The sequence below is a fragment of the Hyperolius riggenbachi genome, chromosome 12 (genome assembly GCF_040937935.1).
Source record: "Hyperolius riggenbachi isolate aHypRig1 chromosome 12, aHypRig1.pri, whole genome shotgun sequence".
NCBI lineage: Eukaryota > Metazoa > Chordata > Amphibia > Anura > Hyperoliidae > Hyperolius > Hyperolius riggenbachi.
The window spans coordinates 86,633,903-86,659,525 of NC_090657.1; the positions used below are offsets into that span (position 1 = coordinate 86,633,903).

General features: G+C 43.7%; 1 protein-coding gene across 1 annotated transcript in view; it reads left to right on the forward strand.

The window, feature by feature from the left end:
• Positions 1 to 25,623, forward strand: part of TUBG1 (tubulin gamma 1) — a 48,267-nt gene that overhangs the window by 9,012 nt on the left and 13,632 nt on the right. Inside the window, exons 3-8 of the mRNA XM_068263082.1 lie at positions 6,132 to 6,299; positions 9,674 to 9,742; positions 9,822 to 9,901; positions 12,848 to 12,974; positions 13,064 to 13,150; positions 20,461 to 20,610. Of these exons, the coding sequence (XP_068119183.1) occupies positions 6,132 to 6,299; positions 9,674 to 9,742; positions 9,822 to 9,901; positions 12,848 to 12,974; positions 13,064 to 13,150; positions 20,461 to 20,610 (681 nt within the window). The remainder of the gene's footprint in view (positions 1 to 6,131; positions 6,300 to 9,673; positions 9,743 to 9,821; positions 9,902 to 12,847; positions 12,975 to 13,063; positions 13,151 to 20,460; positions 20,611 to 25,623) is intronic.

The window sequence follows — 25,623 nt, forward strand, 5'->3', positions numbered from 1 at the left end:
TCCTTTTCCTTTATAAAATTCACAGGAATCATAACGTGGACAGTGCAATACATCTGTTATGTAAGAAGAACTAGTATTTATCTACTTATATATGTGTTTGTTATTTCTTTGTTAGCATGGGTGTCACTTGTTCTTTAACCATCTCCAGTCCTGTGTTATATATAGGTCCTTAGCCGGCTATAGATATTATTCTTAACTTACTGACATGTGACAAACATAGGAACATACTGTATAGTACTAATCCTCTTGAGATAATGTCTAAATTCCCTTTCTGTTTTCCTGTACAGCAGGTGTTAAAAAAATGTAGTTATGTATGCAAATAAGGCAGTCAAACCGTCTGATTTAGCTCATGTACTGAAAAGTAAATGGAAAGCAAAATACGCTTGTCTGGCGGAGGAAACAATGCTGATAAGCATTAGTGCTAAAAATTCAAAGGGTTGTTACTTCTGTTTGTTTAGCAACATCCTTAGTACTTTCCCATTGGCTTGCTTTACAGCTTAGGATGGTGACATACTGTTTCTCAGTAATTCTGCGAAGGGTGGTTGAGTTGACAATTTCATTGTACCATTTTCTATTTAAAAAAACAAACAAAAAATTTCTCATAACCACATAAATGGGGAGGGATACTTTGAATGACCTCACTTTTTATAAGTTAATTTACACTAATTTTGCAATGCCAGTATATCTGTAGGCCTGGACAGCATTCCCAGCTAGCAGAAAATTGATGCTAATTTATTTCTGTATAGTATTTACAGCTGAGACACGCTGTCTGAAAACAATTTAGTACGAGCTCCTATACACCAGAGATGTAATTGGCAGACTAGGTGCTTGGTGGCAATTTTCACTAAACTAATCTCTCCAGTACATTCCATTGGCAAATGAGATGAGTCTCTTAGGACAGCCTGGGCTACTGATGTGGGTGATGCATCAGAGCACCAATAGCAGTATATTCTGGAGACTGCTGCTAAAGCGTTATTGTATAATGTAACACACAGAGATTGTCTCGCCTATTCCACAGAATGATGAATACTCCTCATGGGATGTTTGAAGCTAAATTACTTAACCCATTCAGGTTCCGTGGTTTTCACGAGAGAAATGTTCACCTCCCATTCATTAGCCTATAACTTTATCACTACTTATCACAATGAACTGATCTATATCTTGTTTTTTCCGCCACCAATTAGGCTTTCTTTGGGGGGTACATTTTGCTAAGAGCCACTTTACTGTAAACGCATTTTAACAGGAAGAATAAGAAAAAAATGGAAAAATTCATTATTTCTCAGTTTTCAGCCATTATAGTTTTAAAATAATACATGCCTCCATAATTAAAACTCACGTATTGTATATGCCCATATGTCCCGGTTATTACACCGTTAAAATTATGTCCCTATCACAATGTATGGCGACAATATTTTATTTGGAAATAAAGGTGCATTTTTTCCATTTTGCATCTATCACTATTAACAAGTTTAAAATAAAAAAAATATAGAAATATTTCATCTTTACATTGATATTTAAAAAGTTTAGACCCTTAGGTAAATATTTACATGGTTTTTTTTTTTTTTTTTTAATTGTAATGGTTTTTTTATTTATAGTAAACATTTTATTTGGGTAGTTTTGGGAGGGTGGGGGGTAAACAATAGATTTATAATGTAAATGTGTGTTGATTTTATTTTATTTATATTTTCAGATGTAGTTTTACTTTTTGGCCACAAGATGGCGGCCATGAGTTTGTTTACATGACGTCACTCTAAGCGTAACACACGCTTAGAGTGGCGCATCAGGAAGGGAACGGCCAGAAAAGGCGCAGCTTCCGAGAGAAGCTGTCGCTTTTTCAGCGGGGGAGAGGAATCAGTAATCGGGCTTCATAGCCCGATATATTGATTCCCTGACTACCGAATCCGCGGCCGGAAGTGCGCATGCACGCGCGCGATCGGCCGCGGGGGCGCGCGGTAGCGCACATGGTTTCTGGACGTAGTTTCTACGTCCAGAAACCAAAATAGGTTAATAATAATCTCACTGTGCCGGTGTCAGAATTCTAGCGGTTTTATTTATGCAGGAAAAGATGTCATATGTATATGTGTTAAAGAGGAGCTGTTAGGTATAAGGTCTCAGAGAAAATAAACACATATATCAGTAGCTAAAGATTGGCTGTACTTACATTACATATGCATTTCACTGTCCACGTTTGGATTTCACAGAATTTGTATATAGTATATGCAGAGATAGATGCTCCTGACAGCTCATGGCAGGCTCCATGTTTTTCTGTCAAATGTGTCGTCATGTCCTGCCTGCTTCCTGATCACAGATAAGCTCTTACTTGAACACAGTGTGCAGTGAATATTAATGAGCCATGTGGCTAGGAACAATAGCTGACTCCTGCAGTGTACTCTGCCCGAGATTTATCAGTGCTACGCGATTACAAGCTGCTGTAACGTCTCATTAGCAGCCGAGGGGAGAGCCCCAGAATGCTTTGCAGTATGGAATGCGGCTTGCGTCTTCTTAAGAATAACAGACTTGCTGATAAGCACACATCAAAGGTAACTGAGATTTTTATCTTCACTAATTGCTTTTGGGCTTCCTTCTAAACTGTTTAACACAGGAGAATAGAGGTTTAAATTAGCTTCTGCAGCCTGACAGTTACTCTTTAAGTTTTAATGTTCTATGCAAAATTTCATGGTAAAGTGAAAAGTTAGAGTACTTTATATTGCTCTGTGACATAGCATATTCCAGGCTGTGAGGCCTATAAGATTATTCTAGTTACAAAAAGTCAGAGCATTCTTGTTTATGCTAGTGTGTGGCCCTGACATTTAAAGAGGCTTCTGTGTGAAGACAGAAAAGCAAGTTAAACTTACATTACTGCATTAATTATGAATGTACATAATTATTACACACAGATATTATTAATCTAAATATTAATGATCAATGTTGACGTGCTCTAGTCTCAGAAAGCTGATAACACATGATGTTTTGGGAACAAGTTATATAAATATTAAACAAAGAAGGTGTTTTCCCAATTAGTTAAAGATGACAATGATGCCACCTAGTGGTCTCATATTCTTATGAAATCAACATTATTAATAGATTGTTATTTGTTATAAAAGGCTGACCTCTGCCGGTTAAAGTTATTATATTTATATAGACAATGATTCTATATTATTAAGATTTAATGTGCAATTATTTCTTTTATGATTAATTGTTTTAAGAAGAATTATATAATAAGCTTTATATTTAAATAAGTATATTAGAAGCCCTGTATGTTTTAATAAGCTTTAAATTGCTGAAGGTTCTTGTAGGTCTGTGTTAGTGTCAATCTGACCTGGGAAAGTACCAAGACATTCCAACATAATTAACAGGGAACACTTTATGAGAAATGCGTCATGAATGACATTGTTTAGTCTCCATGTCTGGGTCAGCCAACAGACAAGATGGCTGTTGACGTCCATTTTTAATTAAGTGCGTCAGAAATGACCCTATATCAAATGTCAAGCACTCCAAATAACGTAAATTCCCACAAGATAAGGTAATTAAGAATTTATAAACAATAATATTGTGACTTAGGTAATCAAAACATGATAAAGCATTGACGCACGAAAGCTTTAGCCAATCAGAACCTGGGATTCAGGGAAAGTCCAGATTAGGCAGCCATATTGCCTCCAACCCCTATAAAAGTAGGGCCTGAAAGCTCATAGTTTGCAGAAGCCCAACAATCTCCTGAGAAGACACATGAGGCAGAAGCTACCTTCCCACAAGTGGTTCTAGATGCTGAAGAGATGACAGAGAAGGGGTAATATGCTTAATATTCTGGTGATTTACTTTATTAATTTTTCAGCATTAAGTTTTATTAAGATGTTAGCAAGAAGTTTTTTTAGAAGCTATTTTTTATGTTATTTCTTTAAGAAGATTACTACAAGTTTTACACAGCTACTAGATACATAGCTATTGATACAGATGAGACTATTTTTGATCTTATTCTACATAACACAACTGTTATATTCTTTTTTGAATGTACTTAGATGATTGATAATTGCTTGGCTCTAAAGCCTTGATGAGATGGAATACTGTTATAAGGAAACACTACTTGGAACTGTTCATATTTTATATATATGCTGTATGATAAGCAAATACAATTTTTTTATATAAAATCATATACTGAGTGCTCTGATTTATTTCAAGGTATACCGTCAATCTATAATTACTGTTATAGAGGGTTTAGACCCCGCTATGCCGGATTTATATGATAGCAACGCTTTAAGGGCTGGTCCTTTACTGAGTTAGCAATCATGAAAAAGGCAAAAACCGCTCAGGTTTTTGACACCGGTAAACACCATACATAGGGTCTGGAGCTGCCCAAAGTTTAAGAGATGTGCTCAGATATCCATGGCAATTGCATTTCCATTTAAAGTGCAAATTGCATTTTATCCAGACATGCACTTGTTAACGTGAACTCGAGGTGAAAGCACCCTCATGTATTTTACCATATAGATCAGTGGGAACATTAGAGAAAACACATACCATGCTTTCTATTTCATTCTGCACTGCACAGCTTGTTTCTTATCAGACCTGATAAAATCCCCGACTGAGCATACAGTCTGGCTTTGCTCAGGAATATTTATAGCTCAGTCTGTGTTCTCTCATGTCTTCTCAAGTCCAAGCCTGCCCCCTGCTGGCTCTGCTCAGGAATCATTATAGCTGAGTCATTATAGCAAAGCCAGACTGAATGTTCAGTCAGGGATTTTATCAGGTCTGATAAGAAACAAGCTGTGCAGTGCAGAATGAAACAGAAAGCATGGTAAGTGTTTTCTCTAATGTTCCCACTGAGCTATATGGTAAAATACATGAGGGTGCTTCGTCTTTGGTTTACTTTAACTGTCTCTCAGAGGAGCTTACTCTAATCCTCTACCATAGTCATAAGTCTACATCATGTGGTGTATGAATCGTAATCTAGGGCCAATTTAGGGGAAGCCAATTAACTTTTCTTTGTTTCTGGGATGTGAGAGTAAACCGGAGTGCCCGGAGGAAACCCACACATGCAGCTAGTGCCCTGGTTGGGATTCAAACCTAGATCTCAGAGCTGCATCTTAATGAAAGTTTAACTGCACCCTTGGTGAGCACAGCTTCCATCTTCCTGCACGAGTAACCGGCTGCAGGAAGCATTGAGCCTAATTTACTGTTCTCCTTGGGGGAAAAATGAAGAATGCCATCTATTTTTTTTAGTGTACCATGTACAAATGTCAGAAACATGGAAGATATATATTTTGTTAATGCTTTAGGATGGCACCACACTTCAATTGGTAACTAGCAAATTTTAATCATATATATTTCATAAGAAAAAAATCTTGTGAGTTTGCTTAGAAAGGCAACCTCAGATCAAGATAGGAGCATAAATAAGAAATGCCAAGCTTGGGGCATTGACCTTGTATAAACTCGCTATGGCTTTCCTACGTAATCTACATCACCAGTCTCCTGAACATCTCTAGGTGGCCATTTAAGGGTCACTGGTAATTGCTTCATCTACTCAGACACGGCTTACTGTTTTACTGTATGGAATTGCTAAAAGAAAACCTGCAGTTGTTCAGTGGTATGTAACTATAGCAGCTGATGGTCTTTTGCTATGGTACTTTATTATAACTGCCTTTTTTTCTTGTATTTATACAGAATACACTATTTTATCAGTTGCTTTGCAGTTTAATTGGAGCCATTTATGTCTAAACATATATATTTACATTTAACTTTCTTCTTATGTAGATACTACCAAAAAACTGGGGCATGTGGCTGAAATGTAGGGCGCATCTGGCTAAAAGATTGGCACAATAAATGTGGGGGGGTTGCCACAACCCCAGTTTTGACCATATGTAAGTTTCAGCCACCCGATTCTCATTCCACCTCAGCATTCTCCCCAGGTTCTTTTAACCGGGTGCTGCACCCGACTAATTTTGGTAAGCAACCGGCTGTCATCGAATACATTGAATGTGATTGATTCAGAGTTTATTGTAATGTGCTGTAGAATGTGTAGACTTATGTGTAAATAATAACTGATGACACTGTGATGGAGAGGCAATAAAGATGGAGAAGAAAACAGGTAAAGTAGTTGAAGTGATGCTGAATTGTTCTTGTTTGCTGCGTTTCAGGCCGATGATGAACATTACATACCTCGAGCTGTGCTGCTGGATCTGGAACCACGAGTGATTCACTCTATATTAAATTCTCCCTATGCCAACCTCTACAACCCTGAGAACATTTACCTCTCTGAACATGGTGGTGGAGCTGGAAACAACTGGGCCAGTGGCTTCTCGCAAGTGAGAACAACAATATACCTTTATTATAGATAGTACATTGCACTTCTCACTATTTGTATGACAATAATGTGTTCTCAACGTGTCACTCATGCAGTTAAAGAGAATCCTGAAGTTTTTTGTTTTTTAAATTTCTTTTAAAATGATACAGCTTTGTAGCCTTGATTAAATGGAGCAGATTCAGCTCCTTACCGCCACTCACCAGCATCTCCTCCGGTATTTGCCGAAAAATAAATTCATTACTTCCTGTGTAAGAGGGCCATGACCCCTTTGACAGTTTCCAGTTTGAGGCACTAGTCGTCACATGAGTGCATGCATGCACGCTCCAGCGGGCCACCCTGCTCTAAGGAGATGTGCATGGGGCAGGGTAGGCTGGTTGCGCGCAGCTCAGCGCGCACTGTAAATGTAAATTATCTATGCTGCGAGTCTCGGGAGCGCGCATGAAGGTCAGACAGAGATAGGCGGCAATTGACCGTTGAAGAGACAGAGCTTGGGTAAACGGCTCTGCCTCTCAGCATCTTCTGTGACCTAATGGGTTGTGGTAGGTAAATAAGTGATTCCTGGGCACAGAATTGGTCATTCTGCCGTGGGTATGCGGCTGAAATCTTTAAAATACTTTAAGGAAGAGGACTGCATTATAAAAAAAAAAATAGATTTAGATTCTCTTTAAGAGGACCTCTGGAATCTGGTTGATAACGGCAGCATCTCTGTTGTCATTTCCTCCCAAACCTCATATCCTATGGGAATGCCCTGTCATTAATCCTGTCTATGCAGAGGTGTTCAATGTAATCTCCAAAAATCAGGGATAGATATTATGCCGTCGTCGGCACGAGCAATCCTAAATATAGGCATGGAGTGTTACCCAAGTTTCAAAAGTCTAGAGATAACACAAATCCTCGGCACCACCCGCTTAGCTATCGGCACTAGCTCGTGGGATCCCAAACTACCAGCTTGGGCACATATATACAAAATACGATTGACTTAAACCTACATATGGAGAGGAGGAGCCATATGCAAATTAGATAATAAACTGTTTTGTTTACGATAAATAGTCTGTAGGATGGAACAATTATGATGACCATGATTATACCCTTTGATCTTTGGCATTGATAGGGCCAGAACCCTAGGTTGAAATGGTTAAGAAACCCTCCAAACTAGTGCTGAAATACAGTAATGGTTTAGTGTTATAACCAGTTGTTTTTTTGTTATTGTTGTTTTGGTTTAAGTTTAAATTTCTATTTTTTTTTTTTCATTTTTTATGTATGTTGGTACATATGTTAACAGTACCTAATGTCTCCATATATACTTGTAACCTTACAAATGTGTTCTCTTAGGTTATGCACATTTACAGGTTTTGGGTAACTACTTTGTAATGCTTGGAAAATCCAATAAAAACTGTTTAAAAAAGAAATGCTGATATTTTTAAAAAGTAATCCCAAAGATCGAACACCAACGTCCAGCAGAGGTGGTAGGTGCAGGACCAAGTAGCCAAAGTCCTTACAAGTATCCAAAGTAGGGCCACTCACCACTTTAACAGGAATTGTTGATTGCTCCATCACTATATACACATATTCGATTGTAAAACCCACAATCGTATCGGAGCCACAAAGGATTCCCTTTGTCAAGGCACAGTTACGATCAACTGTGTGGCCCGATACAATTAACTGTTTTTCAATCGAATATCAGAATCAGAATCACTTTATTTCGCCAAGTACAACGGGGGTTGTACCCGGAATTTTTTTTGGCACATACAGGGTCGGTGATGGTACAGCTAAACGCAAGCAGTAATGTACATTACATTTAGTAGTGAGTACACAGTGCATGGAACATAATACTTAGTTACATAGTGGAAGGTCCCGAGGAGACATCCAGTGCTATGTGAGTGGAGCGCTACCTTCTCTGAAGCGCTCAACAGCTCTGCAGCTAATTGGATGCCCCCCAGGATTCCGGGAAAAGCAGCGTAGAGAGATATAGAGAATAGAAGTTTACAAGTGGACCCCGGAGAAGGACTGGAGGGGGTAATCCGCTGCCGTATAGGCACTCAAACGCTTCTGCAGCGATACTTGAATCAAATGCCCCCCCCCCAGTCCAACCCTGGGGAAGAGAGAGAGATGCAAGAGAAAGGAAGGAAGATAAGGTGAGAGAGAAAGTGAGGACAGAGCAGCGAGAGAGAGAGGAGAGAGATAGTCCCTGGGCATTGCTGCAGCTGGCTAGTGGCCTGGTCAACAATGGGGCTGCAGGCACAGTGATGGTGGAGTGCAGGATATCGGGTACCTTGTTGACCCTGTGGTGGAGAGGCTCTGGCAGCAGTGAAGGAGACATGGGTCTAATGGCTGCTGGGGCAGTGTGATGCTGGCGTCCCGATGGTTGCTACAGTGTCTGCTGGCTGAAAGGGCAGCATGGGCAGTGGCCTGATGGCGGCCCTCACTCAGATCCAGGAGCTATCCATGGCTGAGGCTCCACGTGGCTTTGGTTGGCTGGGGAGCGGCGGCAGAGAAGCTGCGTAGGTTGTCTCCCGGGGCTCCATGCTGCTCTGATCGGCGGCTCCTGCTGCAGCTGTCGCCTCCCTCCATGTGCCATCCTGGTCTCCTCAGCAGCGGCTCAGCATCAGCTGATTCGCGGTGGCCGGAACAGCCGAGAGCAGCGTCATCTGTGCAGGCCATGTACCATAGGCCTGCACCACGTGGAACACTGACCTCCGGGTCGGCAGCTCTCCCTTGAGCCTGCGGTCACTGAAGCCTCTGTCGTGGCGGTGGCTGAAGGGGCTGGCTCGGGGCAGCAGTCGGGCAGCGATGACGGTGCCAGTGCCTGTGTGAAGTCGGGCGCACCCGACCAGCAGGGTGGCCGGTGGCCTGCACAGCGTCTTCCTCCATGTCTGAAATGTGCTGGGGGCCATCCATGCAGTGATGGGAGTGGCGCAGGTGGTGTCGCTGATGGTCCGGGGCAGCGGCGGCAGATCAACGCTGCTTCTCTATGCCACTCGAACAGCTGATCCTCTCGCCGGCCCGACAGCTGATCCGCTCGCCGTCATATGCCGCAATCCGTGGCTGAACCAGAGCCGGCCGGCAGTGCCCATGTCCTCCGCCTCCTACCTCAGCAGAGGAGGAAACACAGAGGTGAGTGGAGGAGAGAGAGATTTAAAAAAAGCAAAAAGGCTGGAGCCCTGTGGCCGAGGCGACTGAGTCCGGCGCCATCTTGTTGTGGTGTTGTATGTGTATATATAGTGATGGAGCAAAAAAAATCCTGTTTAAAGTGGTATGCGGGACCATCTTTGGTTACTGATATTTTAAAGAACTTTAAATTGTGGAGAACCGAGCCTTAGAAGTGTGTATTCTACTACCGTTTAAGCTAGTATTAAATTCAATGACTCTTTGTAGGGTGAGAAAATCCATGAGGACATATTTGACATCATTGACCGAGAAGCTGATGGCAGTGACAGCCTGGAGGTGAGCTGACAGACAAATTGTCAACAAAGATTGGGTGACGAGATGAAATGCTGACTTGTGTCATTCTGTATTAAAACAGGGTTTTGTGCTGTGTCATTCTATTGCTGGGGGAACAGGCTCTGGTTTGGGCTCCTACCTCTTGGAGAGATTAAATGACAGGTAGGTGTTGGCTTTTTTGAAGGTATATCTTGGAATGCACATCACTGTTTTAGAAAACCTCAACAGAAAGGAATATGAAGGGTGCTGTTGCCGACTCCCCTCAGAAAATGCTGTTTGCCTGGCTGCTCTGCTGCTCCCTTCAGTAAGAGGCCCCTTTCACACTGGAGCGTTTTCATTACATTGCATGGTAACGTTTGGCAATGAACGTCTATGGGCACTTTCATACTATACAGGTGCAATGCGCAATAAATGTTGTTTCAGCCGCATGGCTGACGCTAAGGCATCCGCGCATTGGTAGCCAGCTTGTGAGGCGGACTGGAAGTCATGTAAGCATATGGTGACACACTCTTTTAATTGTTTTTCACAACTGCGGAAGCATATTTTTTTTTCTTTTTTTTTTATTATTAAGCTTTATTGAGCAGATCAGCAAATACAAAAAGCTTAGGATAGCTAAACAAATAACACATCTATGATAGGCAGAAGTCAACATAAAATCCTAACAGGAATACACAGCTAACACACGTAACCAAAAAGAGGGAAAAGAATCTAGAGAGCATGATCCAGATAGCCGGACCGTTCAACCTGGGAAATGGGGCACCAGAAACCACCAGCTGAGATCCCAGGGATCAGTCCATCTCTTAAGTCCTTAGTATGGTGTTATGTTGCTCTCTTTATCACAAACATAAAAAGACTAAATAAAAAAATAAGAAAAAAAAACTACTGTATATTCCTGCGTATAAGACTACTTTGTAACCCTTGAAAATCTTCTGAAAAGTTGGGGGTCGTCTTATACGCCGGGTGTCATTGATGCCGGGTAATACGCCCTATCCTGTTATCGTCTCTCAGATCTTGCTGCTGAGGACTGTAGTGAAGCGGCGCAGGCGCACATGTGTGAGATCTGAGAGGCAAAGAAGGAGATAAATGGGATACGAGGGTGGGCCAGACAGGTGAAAGAGGCATGTTTTATAGACACAGCGCAATCTATTCTTCCATACCGCTCTGATAAACAAGTAGACAAAGAGAGCTTACCAATCCACTTAGGGAGAGGGAGAGTTGACCAATCCAACCAGTCAATTGACTATATACTGCGGACCACAGACTGTACAACAACAGTATCTGTTCATACATAGCACCAGTATATGACTTTTTAAAATTTTTATTTGGTGTATGTTGGAAGAGGGGTAAGTCTTATATGGCAAGTATATCCCTAACTCTATATTTTAACTGGGAAAGTTGGGGGGTCGTCTTATATGCCCAGTCGTCTTATACGCCGGAATATACGGTACTTATAACCTCCAGGTACAAGAGTCCTGAGTAGCATAAAACCTACATATCTTAATAGAGTCAATGTACACCCATGTCCAAGGGGAATTAAGATTGCCTATAGGCTTTCCAAGAATGCATATATTTTTTTCAACACACTTCTGCACATTTCTTTTTTTGGCCACAGGAAGTGAGCGTTAGAGAGCCGCACTTCCTGTTTGGCTGTTAGCCAGAAAGGACATTACCCGTATTGACGTGGAAATCTTCGAAGGCTATTGTTAGCGATGTGATCATCCAATAGCAGTCTGACTCTGTCTTTGCTGCATGCATGTTCTAGGTCTGTGACTCAAAAACTACTGGAGACATAACATATACTTTTGAGCCAGGGTACTGGGATCTTTAAAGAGGAATATAAAGATGGCAGCTACTGTAATCCTGTCACGTCAGTCGCCTTTGTAGAACCCTTTTAGGTGATTCATGTATGTTGCATTTGAGAGCTATGGAACTGTCCAACTTTCTCTTTGTTAAAAATAAATAAAAATAAAAACAAACAAATGCCAAGCTATTTTAAAAACAGTTATTGCATTCTTACTACTATTATTCCCACATTTATTAATGGATTACTGTATTATGGGCCCTATGCGGAGCAGTGCTTTTCAGCGCTGCTAGATTTGGGCGCAGCCGGCGCCTCCATAGACTACAATAGGAATCATTCCTATTGCAGCGCTCAGTGAGTAACGTCGGCTCCGTCAGAAGACGGAGCCGAGGTTGCTTAAAAACATAATAATTCGGCCTCCAGCAATCGCTGGAAGCCGAATTATTTCATTCCCCCACTATCCATGGCGGCCTGGAGGGGGAATAGTAATTAAATCGCTGTATCCTGCGCCCAAGTCTACCGGCGCCGATTTCAAATGTACTCGCCCTATGGGCTACTTACCTTGGGAGAGGGAAGCCTCTGGATTCTAATGAGGTTTCCCCCTTCCTCTTCATCCTCGGGGATCCCGCTGTCGGCCCCTGGAAATCCGCGCTGAGGAAGAAGCAGCTTCAGCTTGCAGCAATATTTACCTGTCCGCGCTCCTGGACAGGCGCAGTACAAGCTTCCCTTCGGGGGAAATAGCAGAGCCTGATAGGGTCCGCTCTGCAAAGTAGGATTGCCTTGGTTGGGCTTGGCTATTTCCACCTAAGCTTGATGGGAAGCTTGTATTGTGCAACAGCACGATAAGGTAAATATTGCTGCATGCTGTTCGGGGGCTGCCAGCACCAGATCCCCGAGGCTGAAGAGGGCAGGGGAAGCGTTCATGCCCTTATGGTGGAACTGAACCCTCTATTTTTTTAAAGAAAGTAAGAAAGTGTAGCAGTAGTCTTCTCTATCCATGATCCATTCCTCATTCCCTTACATATAACTTCTGGGCCACCTGTGCCATTGCCAGCACCCTACAAGATATCTGAATGTGTGTTTTAAAGTCTTGCCTTAGAAGTGTATTTCCTTCTATGGCATGAGGCCTTCACCTCTCTCCGCATGACCAGCTGTTGGCTTTGGAGCTAGTATCTCAGTGCCTCTTGGCATGGGTATGGTCCTTGCTCTGGAGGTGACAGCAGCTGATGCAGAAATCACTGCTAGCCCAACACAATTTTTGGTTTTAAGATGCTTTGTTTTTTACATTTAACCTTTTTCTTGCTTAGATATCCCAAAAAGCTGGTCCAGACGTACTCCGTCTTCCCAAACCAAGATGAAATGAGCGATGTGGTTGTGCAGCCATACAATTCCCTCCTGACTCTGAAGAGACTGACACAGAACGCTGACTGTGTGGTAGGGAACAGTCTCACTAATGTTCCTCACTGAGCGATCAGTTTCTGCACAGAATAATGCAGCACGTTTATTTTCTCATTCACCTCTAGGTGGTTTTAGACAACACTGCACTGAATAGGATTGCCACAGACAGACTACACATACAGAACCCGTCCTTCTCCCAGATTAACCAGCTGGTAAGCATTTCTGCATGGTGGCCCTACAATGGCTATTCTGCACAACTTGACAGCATAAGGAAGGTGTCTTGGTATTTGGATTACTGTAAAGTGATATTTGCCTGGTTGTTGTGTTTATCCTTGGCTTTCAGCACTTGCTGATTCGCTTCTCTAAAATGAGTAGTCTGATCAGGTTTGTGAGTCAAAACTGGCAAATCTTAAAATCGAATAAACATGGCAGCCTCAGTGTTCATCTGACTTTGCGGTTTTTTCTTTAAAGTTTTTTAGTATCCTTCTACGTAAGAGTGATAATCTGGCCCTGATTATTAATGCAGTAGGCTTCCATTACGGATTCCAGATAACTTTTTTTAGATGGATACCTGAACCAAGGAAAAGCTACCTCAGGGTTCTGGTCATGCTGGAACCACATACCTCTGCGTGTTGTGTGTTCTTCTTCTCGTTTTCTCTGGTCTCCATAAACACCCTCTGAAAATGTGACTTTCAGCTAAAGTTCAATTTTAACCACTTGAGGACCACAGTCTTTTCGCCCCTTAAGGACCAGAGCCTTTTTCTCCATTCAGACCACTGCAGCTTTCACGGTTTATTGCTCGGTCATACAACCTACCACCTAAAGGAATTTTACCTCCTTTTCTTGTCACTAATACAGCTTTCTTTTGCTGCTATTTGATTGCTGCTGCGAGTTTTAGTTTTTATTATATTCATCAAAAAAGACATGAATTTTGGCAAAAAAATGACTTTTTTAACTTGCTGTGCTGACATTTTTCAAATAAAGTAAAATTTCCTATACATTTGAGCGCGAAAGTTATTCTGCTACATGTCTTTGATAAAAACCATTCAGTGTATATTTATTGGATTGGGTAAAAGTTATAGCGTTTACAAACTATGGTGCCAAAAGTGAATTTTCCCATTTTCAAGCATCTCTGACTTTTCTGCGCACCTGTCAGGTTTCATGAGGGGCTAAAATTCCAGGATAGTACAAATACCCCCCAAATGACCCCATTTTGGAAAGAAGACATCCCAAAGTATTCAGTGAGAGGCATGGTGAGTTCATAGAAGATTTTATTTTTTGTCACAAGTTAGCGGAAAATGACACTTTCTGACATAAGAGAAAAAAAAAGTTTCCATTTCTTCTAACTTGCGACAAAAAAAAAAATGAAATCTGCCACGGACTCACTATGCTCCTCTCTGAATACCTTGAAGTGTCTACTTTCCAAAATGGGGTCATTTGTGGGGTGTGTTTACTGTCCTGACATTTTGGGGGGTGCCTAATTGTAAGCACCCCTGTAAAGCCTAAAGATGCTCATTGGACTTTTGGCCCCTTAGCGCAGTTAGGCTGCAAAAAAGTGCCACACATGTGGTATTGCCGTACTCAGGAGAAGTAGTATAATGTGTTTTGGGGTGTATTTTTACAAATACCCATGCTGGGTGGGAGAAATATCTCCGTAAATGACAATTGTTTTATTTTTTTTACACACAATTGTCTATTTATAGAGATATTTCTCCCACTCAGCATGGGTATGTGGAAAAATACACCCCAAAACACATTATACTACTTCTCCTGAGTACGGCGATACCACGTGTGGCACTTTTTTGCACCCTAACCGCGCTAAGGGGCCCAAAGTTCAATGAGTACCTTTAGGATTTCACAGGTCATTTTGAGAAATTTCGTTTCAAGACTACTCCTCACGGTTTAGGGCCCCTAAAATGCCAGGACAGTATAGGAACCCCACAAATTACCCCATTTTAGAAAGAAGACACCCCAAGGTATTCCGTTAGGAGGATGGTGAGTTCATAGAAGATTTTTTTTTTTTTGTCACAAGTTAGCGGAAATTGATTTTAATTGTTTTTTTTCACAAAGTGTCATTTTCCGCTAACTTGTGACAAAAAATAAAATCTTCTATGAACTCACCATCCTCCTAACGGAATACCTTGGGGTGTCTTCTTTCTAAAATGGGGTAATTTGTGGGGTTCCTATACTGTCCTGGCATTTTAGGGGCCCTAAACCGTGAGGAGTAGTCTTGAACCCAAATGTCTCAAAATGACCTGTGAAATCCTAAAGGTACTCATTGGACTTTGGGCCCCTTAGCACAGTTAGGCTGCAAAAAAGTGTCACACATGTGGTATCGCCGTACTCAGAAGAAGTAGTTTAATGTGTTTTGTGGTGTATTTTTACATATAACCATGCTGGGTGGGAGAAATATCTCTGTAAATGACACATTTTTGATTTTTTTTTACACACAATTGTCCATTTACAGAGAGATTTCTCCCACCCAGCATGGGTATGTGTAAAAATACACCACAAAACACATTATACTACTTCTCCTGAGTATGGCGATACCACATGTGTGACACTTTTTTGCAGCCTAGGTGCGCTAAGGGGCCCAACGTCCTATTCACAGGTCATTTTGAGGCATTTGTTTTCTAGACTACTCCTCACGGTTTAGGGCCCCTAAAATGCCAGGGCAGTATAGGAACCCCACAAGTGACCCCATTTTAGAAAGAAGACACCCCAAGGTATTCCGTTAGGGGTATGGTGAGTTCATAGAAGATTTTAATTTTTGTCACGAGTTAGTGAAAAATGACACTTTGTGAAAAAAAACAATAAAAATCCAATTTCCGCTAACTTTTGACAAAAAATAAAATCTTCTATGAACTCATCATACACCTAACAGAATACCTTGGGGTGTCTTCTTTCTAAAATGGGGTCACTTGTGGGGTTCCTATACTGCCCTGGCATTTTACGGGCCCAAAACTGTGAGTAGTCTGGAAACCAAATTTCTCAAAATGACTGTTCAGGGGTATAGGCATCTGCAAATTTTGATGACAGGTGGTCTATGAGGGGGCAAATTTTGTGGAACCGGTCATAAGCAGGGTGGCCTTTTAGATGACAGGTTGTATTGGGCCTGATCTGATGGATAGGAGTGCTAGGGGGGTGACAGGAGGTGATTGATGGGTGTCTCAGGGGGTGGTTAGAGGAGAAAATAGATGCAATGAATGCACTGGGGAGGTGATCGGAAGGGGGTCTGAGGTGGGATCTGACGGTTTGGCCGAGTGATCAGGAGCCCACACAGGGCAAATTAGGGCCTGATCTGATGGGTAGGTGTGCTAGGGGGTGACAGGAGGTGATTGATGGGTGTCTCAAGGTGTGATTAGAGGGGGGAAATGGATGCAAGCAATGCACTAGCGAGGTGATCAGGGCTGGGGTCTGAGGACGTTCTGAGGTGTGGGCGAGTGATTGGGTGCCCGCAAGGGGCAGATTAGGGTCTATTCTGATGGGTAACCGTGACAGGTGGTGATAGGGGGTGATTGATGGGTAATTAGTGGGTGTTTAGAGGAGAGAAGAGATGTAAACACTGCACTTGGGAGGTGATCTGATGTCGGATCTGCGGGCGATCTATTGATGTGGGTGGGTGATCAGATTGCCCGCAAGGGGCAGGTTAGGGGCTGATTGATGGGTGGCAGTGACAGGGGGTGATTGATGGGTGGCAGTGACAGGGGGTGATTGATAGGTGATTGACAGGTGATCAGTGGGTTATTACAGGGAATAACAGATGTAAATATTGCACTGGCGAATTGATAAGGGGGGGTCTGAGGGCAATCTGAGCGTGTGGGCGGGTAATTGGGTGCCCGCAAGGGGCAGATTAGGGCCTAATCTGATGGGTAACAGTGACAGGTGGTGATAGGGGGTGATTGATGGGTAATTAGTGGGTGTTTAGAGGAGAGAAGAGATGTATACACTGCACTTGGGAGGTGATCTGATGTCCGATCTGCGGGCGATCTATTGGTGTGGGTGGGTGATCAGATTGCCCGCAAGGGGCAGGTTAGGGGCTGATTGATGGGTAGCAGTGACAGGGGGTGATTGACGGGTGATTGACAGGTGAGCAGGGGGGATAGATGCATACAGTACACGGTGGGGGGGGGGGGGGGTCTGGGGAGAATCTGAGGGGTGGGGGGTGATCAGGAGGGGCAGTGGGCAGGGGGGGGGGGGTAAAAAAAAATAGCGTTGACAGATAGTGACAGGGAGTGATTGATGGGTGATTAGGGGGGTGACTGGGTGCAAACAGTGGTCTGGGGGGTGGGCAGGGGGGGGTCTGAGGGGTGCTGTGGGCGATCAGGGGGTAGGGGGGGGGAAATCGGTGTGCTTGGGTGCAGACTAGGGTGGCTGCAGCCTGCCCTGGTGGTCCCTCGGACACTGGGACCACCAGGGCAGGAGGCAGCCAGTATAATAGGCTTTGTATACATTACAAAGCCTATTATACATACGTGCAGCGGCGATCCGGGTGCTAGTAACCCGCCGGCGCTTCCGAACGGCCGGCGGGTTACTACGAGCGGTGGGCGGAGCGAGTCCCCGGCGGCTGATCGCGTCACAAATGACGCGATCGCCGCATAGCCACTCCCGCAGCCGCCCCCGCCGATGGGCGTATTGCGGTCGTTTGGGCCCGGACTTTGCCGCCGCCCATCGGCTGGGGGCGGTCCTCAAGTGGTTAAGACAGGAAGAGGCAGGCTTGTGGTGACGTTCCCTTCTGTCACCCTCCCATTTTCTCCTGTTCCCCGCCCCACTGACACGCCAGGGATGTCCAACCCCAGTCCTCAAGGGCTGAGGTCATCACACATTTTTGGAACAACTTGAATTAATTGGAAAGGTGTGGTTCATCGAGTAGAATTCAGTTCTCTATCCATCCTAAACACTTCATCCTAGGAGTGATCCGTCAGAACGCAAGGATCAGCTCCTAGTGTGATAGAGCAGTCAAAATCAGTCACGCCGGATCTTTAGACAACATCTGAGGAACTTCCCGTGCAAACGCTCGATTCTCGCTAGATTTTCACCCAAGGGGGACTTTATCAGTCACTATAGCTGAGTTTAATCTAGCTTGTGTACTTAGCTTTATGGAACTTTCGCTTATTTGTTTACTACTTTAATATTCAGGGAAAAGGGTCATTTATTTTTTTATTTATAGTGTTATAGGAATATTTTAATAGCTTTGATTACTGTAGCTTTTTAGACATATTTTATTTGTAGCATTTTCAGTAGCCAGGTGATAAGAGAATACAAAAAAATACAAAGAGCCATCTGAGACAGTGATCCATCTTGCTAATTGCTAAAGGGGAGGCCAGGGGTGTTGTTACACCTGCTGTTATGGGCATTGTCTCAGGTCTTCTGCTGACATCGGAGCTGCACCTGCGGTCAGCTCATACCCCACACACACACCTAATTGTGTTTTGTGTTGGGGCAGAAAATAGTCATAGCAGCCATGCACCTGGCATACTGGAGTCAGCTATGCCTTTCCTATTCCTGACACTTCATTTCCTTCAAGTGTCCTCCAGACACCTAACTGCAATAAGTAAGAGGTCTACTGGTCATTGATAGCTGACTCCATTACTGTTCGTTCAGGAACTCTAATTTGTATATTTTCCTTAAAGAGACACTGAAGCGGAAAAAAAATGATGATATTATGATTTGTATGTGTAGTACAGCTAAGAAAAAAAACATTAAGATCGGATACATCAGTCTAATTGTTTCCAGTACAGGAAGAGTTGAGAAACTCCAGTTGTTATCTCTATGCAAAAAAGCGATTAAACTCTCCGACTAACTTAGGGCTGGTTCACACGGGCGTCTGCTGAGCTTTTGCTTGGCATTGCGTTCAAACGCCAGCGTTTAAACGCCAGCGCTTAAAAGCTAGCTTTTAAAAGCTTTTGAAAAGCGTTCAAGGCTAGCAGTTCTGGTCTCTGCTATTGTTTCCTCGCGTTTGCTGCCTCTGAAAGCAGCATGTTGCTTTTGAGACTAGACGCAACGCTGGGCTTTCATGAAAGCCTGCAAAAGCCAGCTCTAAACGATCCCATTCACTTGCATGGGATGGCAGTAGATCCCAAAAAACGCTGCGTCTGAAACGCTGCGTTAAACGCCACAAAAACGCCCGTCTGAACCAGCCCTTAGTGGAGAGGGCTGTTATCTGACTTTTATTATCTCAACTGTAATTGAACTGTTTACGTTTCCTCTGCTAGAGGAGAGTTCATTACTTCACAGACTGCTCTGAAAGAATCCTTTTGAATGCTGAGTGTTGTGTAATCTGCACATATTATAGAATGGTGCAATGTTAGAAAACACACTATATACCTGAAAATAAAAATATGTGAATATTTTCTTTGCTGCTAATCTCCTAGTAATTATTCATAGTATACAACCAATTCATTATATCATATATTTTTTTTTCGCTTCAGTGTCTCTTTAAAAGTATCCAGGTCTGATCTGTATTCACTGTCTGTAGCAGCTGAATTTGACTTTATCTTGTGCTTGCTTCACCCACCTTGTTGGTCTTTCCCCCGTGGGTTGACCCTTAGGGCCCTTTTACACTTAATCAGTTGGTATGTGTTAGTGCGCGTTGGTACGCGGTTTTTCCATAGCCGTGCATTGGGAAGAAGATTTCAGTTAAGACGCGTTAAAGTGAACCTTAAGTCAGAAAAAAAAAATTAGTACTCATACTCACCCGGGGCTTCTACCAGCCCCCTGCAGCAGTCCTGTGCCCTCACAGCCACTCACTAATCCTCTGGTCCTCCGCTGCCAGCTAGTTTCATTTTTGCCGACAGGACTGGCCATGCGTAGCTTTTTCCGCATTCCCGACTGCAATTAGCACTATTGCGGGCCGCATTACGAATGCATAGATATGCGGCAACCCGTATTTCTGTACGCGTTGCGGCCCGCAATAGCGCTAATTGCAGTCGGGAATGCGGAAAAAGCTACGCATGGCCAGTCCTGTCGGACCTGTTGGCAAAAATAAAACTAGCTGGCAGCGGGACCAGAGGATTAGTGAGTGGCTGCGAGGGCACAGGACTGCTGCAGGGGGCTCGTAGAAGCCCCAGGTGAGTAAAACTCATTTTTTTTTTCCTGACTTAAGGTTCACTTTAAGTGTGAAAGGTGCTATAGGAAAATATGGGACTTACTTTGAAAATCAGTTTTCTTTCCATTTTAACTGAGAGCAACTGATTAAGTGTAAAAGGACCCTTACGCAGTCCTCTTAGATATGGGTGTTCCACTACCAAACTGGCAGTTGGGATGGCAGCCTTTCTCAGAGGTACTTGGCAGAACACAACAGCAGTGATACGCGCATTATGAAGACATGCCTTGACTTGTACATAGATAGCCATGCACTATGGCAAATTTTTGTTCTGTAAGATACCCAAGTTTGCCAAGATGAAGGCAGAAGTTCTTGTGATCAAAGTACTCAGCTATTTCTTATAATGAACGTTTATATAATCCATCTTTTCATCGATCACTGAACTTCTGGCTTGTGAATTCTTGCCTTGCTTTACAGGTTTCTACCATCATGTCTGCCAGTACAACGACCCTCCGATACCCAGGCTATATGAACAATGATTTGATTGGATTGATTGCCTCTCTCATCCCCACTCCTCGTCTTCACTTCCTAATGACAGGATACACTCCACTGACAACTGACCAATCGGTAAGAGATCCACTTCAGCAATCATTGGCTGTTGGCCAGCTTTGTCAAAGGGTTATAAATGGTGGCAGCTGTGCAGATAACTGTTTTACAAACAGGTTACATAGATAATAAGGGGCATTGTGGATCTAAGCACATTTGTATGGCACAACTTGTGCTAAGTAAACTTGGGTTAAGGTAGCTATACATCTAGTGATGATGGGCAGATTTGATCAAAAGACAAACTCGCTCTGATCGAGATCTGTCGACTGCCCATACACCGCAGTTTAATTCCCAATCCATTCTCCCCCGCTGTCCAGTTCACGATATACATTGCCTGTCTCTGCTTGCTCCGGACTCCCTCCGTTGTCCATACTCGTGCGCCCCACGTGGTTGCCTAGTAAGAGTGTGTGTTTGCCGTCAGACTTCACACACGTGCCCATGTTACTAGGCAACCATGTGGTGCACGTGTATGGACAGCGGAAGCCAGTACAAGCAAGCACACACTGCGGACAGAGCACTGGGCAGCGGGGACGACATTAGGGGGGAGACCGAGTCGAGTCAGTGAGTTGGTTGGATGCGGTGTCACAAGGCTGATTCCTGATCAATTTCAGCATGAACAGTTGCAAAACCACGTTTCTGTACTGTGTTAGGCAAACAATTTATGTAGGTACTAAATGGTTTAAAAAGGCGCCCTGGTGGTATATAAAAGCGTTTAAAAGCAGTTTAAAACCAAGAAAGGTTTGAGGTTGCTTACCTCAAGGACGAAAAATCTTTGTAAGGACAAAAGATTTTATTGGTATAGGTATTGCTACCAATAAAATCTTTTGTCCTTACAAAGATTTGTCGTCCTTGAGGTAAGCAACCTCAAACCTTTCTTGGTTTTAAACTGCTTTTAAACGCTTTTATATACCACCAGGGCGCCTCTTTAAACCATTTAGTGCATCCCTAACCCCCATACGATACCCGTGTGAGGGGTGGAGGCAGAACATATGTGGTTTACACCACGGTGGACATCTGCCTCCCTTCTTTTTTCCAAGGAGAGCGACCGCATCCAGGTCCTTAGTGACCTCCCAGAGTGGAGTCGGGTTAATTGTCTCCACCTGCTTCCTGTGGTCGGTTGTCCCCTTGCAACCCACTCTTGTGAGTAGATTCTTATCTTCTACATTGACAATTTTGACTAAACATATTACACTATTGGGCTCCCGTGTTTTTTGTTTCCTATGCATTTTCCCCAGAAGGTGTCCTGACACCAATCATCCTCTAAAATTATGTAGGTATTATTTTTACAAAACATTTTTTCTACCTACATAGCATGAACAGTCAAAATAATAAGATACTAGCCAGCCTCCCTAGTCACACTATTTTGACAGCTAGACTTTGCAACTACCGTTTAGGAGGTGCTTTAGAAAATAAAGAAAACCCTGAGAATCCCCCATGAGAGGATGGACAAGTCCAAAACCTGATGGTTCTGTCAGATTTGAACTGCTTATTTTATTTTCTCTGGAGTGGTACTTTAAGATCTGTGGACTTAAAGTGAATGGGAATTGTTAAAAGAAAAAAGGCCAGATACTTGCCTAAGGAGAGGGAAGGCTCTGGGTCCTATAGAGCCTTCCCGTTCCAGTGATGGCACCCCGATACCAGTATTCAACCATTTTGATCAGATACTGCTCTCTCTCTACCGCGAAGTGGGCTTCGGAAGTCTTCGACTGCCCAAATGCTCCCAAATACGGGTAGCTCCATACTGCGCACGCGCGGGCACCCTCTCTCGCATGTGAGCAGTATGGAGCTGCCTGTTTTCGGGAGGACTCGGCTCCCGAAGACTTCCAAAGGCCCCTGTGACGGGATATTCAATCCGAGGAGCTGCTGCTGCAACAAGTGCAACGGGAGAGGAGAGGGAAGGCTCTATATGACCCAGAGCCTTCTGTCTCCTTAGGTGAGTATCTGGTATGTGTATATATATATATATATATATATATATATATATATATATATATATATATATATATATATATATATATATATATATATATATATATATATATATATATATATATATATATATATATATATATTATATATGATTCTCATTAGCTTTTAAGTTTTAAGGCGGCCATGCATCAACCAATCGACCATCCAATTTGATTAGAATCAAGTTGGATGGAAATTGGTGCTGCCAAGTGCATGCCCAACCAAGAGACAGACCAATTCCGTGACGAAAATTGGCCGCACGGGCGATCGTGCATGCTGCAAGATGTCGGGCTGAAGTTGGGTGCGCGGCTGTACCGTGGCTGATTTGCGAACGAGTGACGAGACGACGAACCCCCCCACCGCTGCAATGTATAAATGTATGTGGTGTGTGCATTTATATGTAACCTGTCCGGTGTCAGCCTCCACGCGGTTTCCATCCATCTCGCTGGGTTCCGCATACACGCCGGCGGCGCATCGCATCTGACGTCAGACGCTATGCGTCGCCAGCGTGTATGCGGCTGTTACCCGGCGAGATGTACAGACACCGTGCAGAAGCTGCTACAGGGCAGGTAATGTTTAAATTCACTACACTACATACATTTATACATTTTGGGGGCAGCGGCGGGACGGACGCGGCGGGTACAGCCGATTCCCTGATGATTTCATGCTGAAATCAGACAGGAATCGGCCTGTAGTGTATGGGCAGATTCGACCAGGAGACACATTTATCTCTAATCACATTCGATTAGAGATAAATTTGTCTCTTGGTCTAATCTGCCCATAATCTTCTGATGTATGGCCACCTTTAGGTCTGTGGCTTGGTTGGTTGTATGTTAGCTGTGCAGTGTCTGCGGTTAGCCTGCCTTTGATGGGATAAACCAGCCTACGGCCAGCAGAGCCGGCCTTACAGTACGCGGGGCCTGGGGCGAGTGTCATATGCAGGGCCTAGAGGCATAAGTGAAGGCCATGTACCGTACCACCACAGTCACGGGCTTGTCCACCTCTAAAGCAGTATGCCTTATTATTGTTTAAAAACTTGTTAAAGGCCCCTAAGCCAACCAATACAAACAATTACAATACGTAATGTAATCAAACTGTACCTATCCCTAGCTCCCCAGCCAGCCTCTACCTATCCCTAGCTCCCCATGAAAGCTAGCACCAATCCCCAGCCAGTCTGGAAGCTCCAGCCTGAGCCCCCTCTAGCTCCAGTCCATGCTTGACTGACCTAAATGCCCCTGGGGCCCTCAGGCTGAGGCTCTTGCACGTTACCATAATCTGACATTTGGCAAGCTCCATGTCAGTGCAGAAATTCATTACAAAAATGTAAACGGCATAGTACAGTAAAGCATGCCGAAGATAAAAACCTAAGCAATAAAAGGGGGGGGGGGGTGCAAAATATAAGGTGTGTAAAACAAAATAGGAAAATTTGAGTAGTTGTAAATGACACACTGCTCAGAACACAAACAGCTAGACTTCTGTAGACCTTTACTTCACCACCACCAAAATGAGCATGGAATGGCGGGCATGAAATGCGGGGCCCTCTTTATGTGCGGGGCCTGGGGCGATCGCCCTACTTGCCACCCCCAAAGGCCGCCTCTGACGGCCAGCATTGCTCATTCCTGGCAGCGCATGTTTGCTCAGTGTAGAAGATAGCAGTCATTAATTTCATTTAGTAAATGGTCTAGAAACTGTCTATATTGCTGTAGCAACCATACAGCTTCATCTAGCCTTTCCTGCAATAGTTAAACAGTGTAGTCACTTGGATACCACAGGAAGCCTCTCTGTGCGTTTTTGATAGATGAAATCTAGCCTGCCTAGACAACATACACATTACAGAGATGGTTTGATGATGATGTCATGTGTAATCTGTACTGTCAGTGGCTAATGCTCCTCGGAAATGTGTGTCTAAAACCCCAAGCCATTAAATCCATCATTTCCTCCTGGCATTCACAAAGGACATCCCTAAGAGAAGCAGATCTAAAAGCCTAATGGATTATAAGCGGGTACTGTATGTGTGTGACTATTGATCTCTGCCTGTTAGACTGACCTTGTAGAGTCTCTAATTTCTCAGCATGTTCTGTCCAGCCACTCGCTATCTTCCTATTATATTCGGTAGCTTATATGAAATTCCATGTATGATTCATATTTTCTATTCATTTACAGGACATTATTATGCATTTATATAAGTCCTCTAATTTCCCAGCACTTTGCAGAGTACTTTAACCAATTTATTTTGCTAACTGTCCTTCAGAGAGGCTCATAATTTATTGCCACTACTACAGTACAACATCGCCCTTTACCCGGTACTGCCCATAGGCGAAGGCCTCGTACATCATCACCCTTTACCTGGTACTGCCCATAGGCTAATGCCTCGTACATAATCACCCTAAGGCCTTTACCTGGTACTGCCCATATGCTAAGGCCTCGTACATCCTCACCCTTTACCCGGTACTGCCCATAGGCTAAGGCCTCGTACAATCTCACCCTTTACCTGGTACTGCCCATAGGCTAAGGCCTCGTACGACCTCACCCTTTACCCGGTACTGCCCATAGGCTAAGGTCTCGTACAATCTCACCCTTTACCTGGTACTGCCCATAGGCTAAGGCCTCGTACGACCTCACCCTTTACCCGGTACTGCCCATAGGCTAAGGTCTCGTACAATCTCACCCTTTACCTGGTACTGCCCATAGGCTAAGGCCTCGTACAATCTCACCCTTTACCTGGTACTGCCAATAGGCTAAGGCCTCGTACGACCTCGCCCTTTACCTGGTACTGCCCATAGGCTAAGGCCTTGTACATCATCACCCTCTACCTGGTACTGCCCATACGCTAAGGCCTTATACAACGCCCTTTACCCGGTACTGCCCGTAGGCTAAGGACTCGTACGACATCACCCTAAGGTCTTTACCCGGTACTGCCCATTTGCTAAGGCCTCGTACATAATCACCCTAAGGCATTTACCCGGTACTGCCCATATGCTAAGGCCTCGTACAGCATCACCCTAAGGCCTTTACCCGGTACTGCCCATAGGCTAAGGCCTCGTACAACATCACCCTTTACCCAAT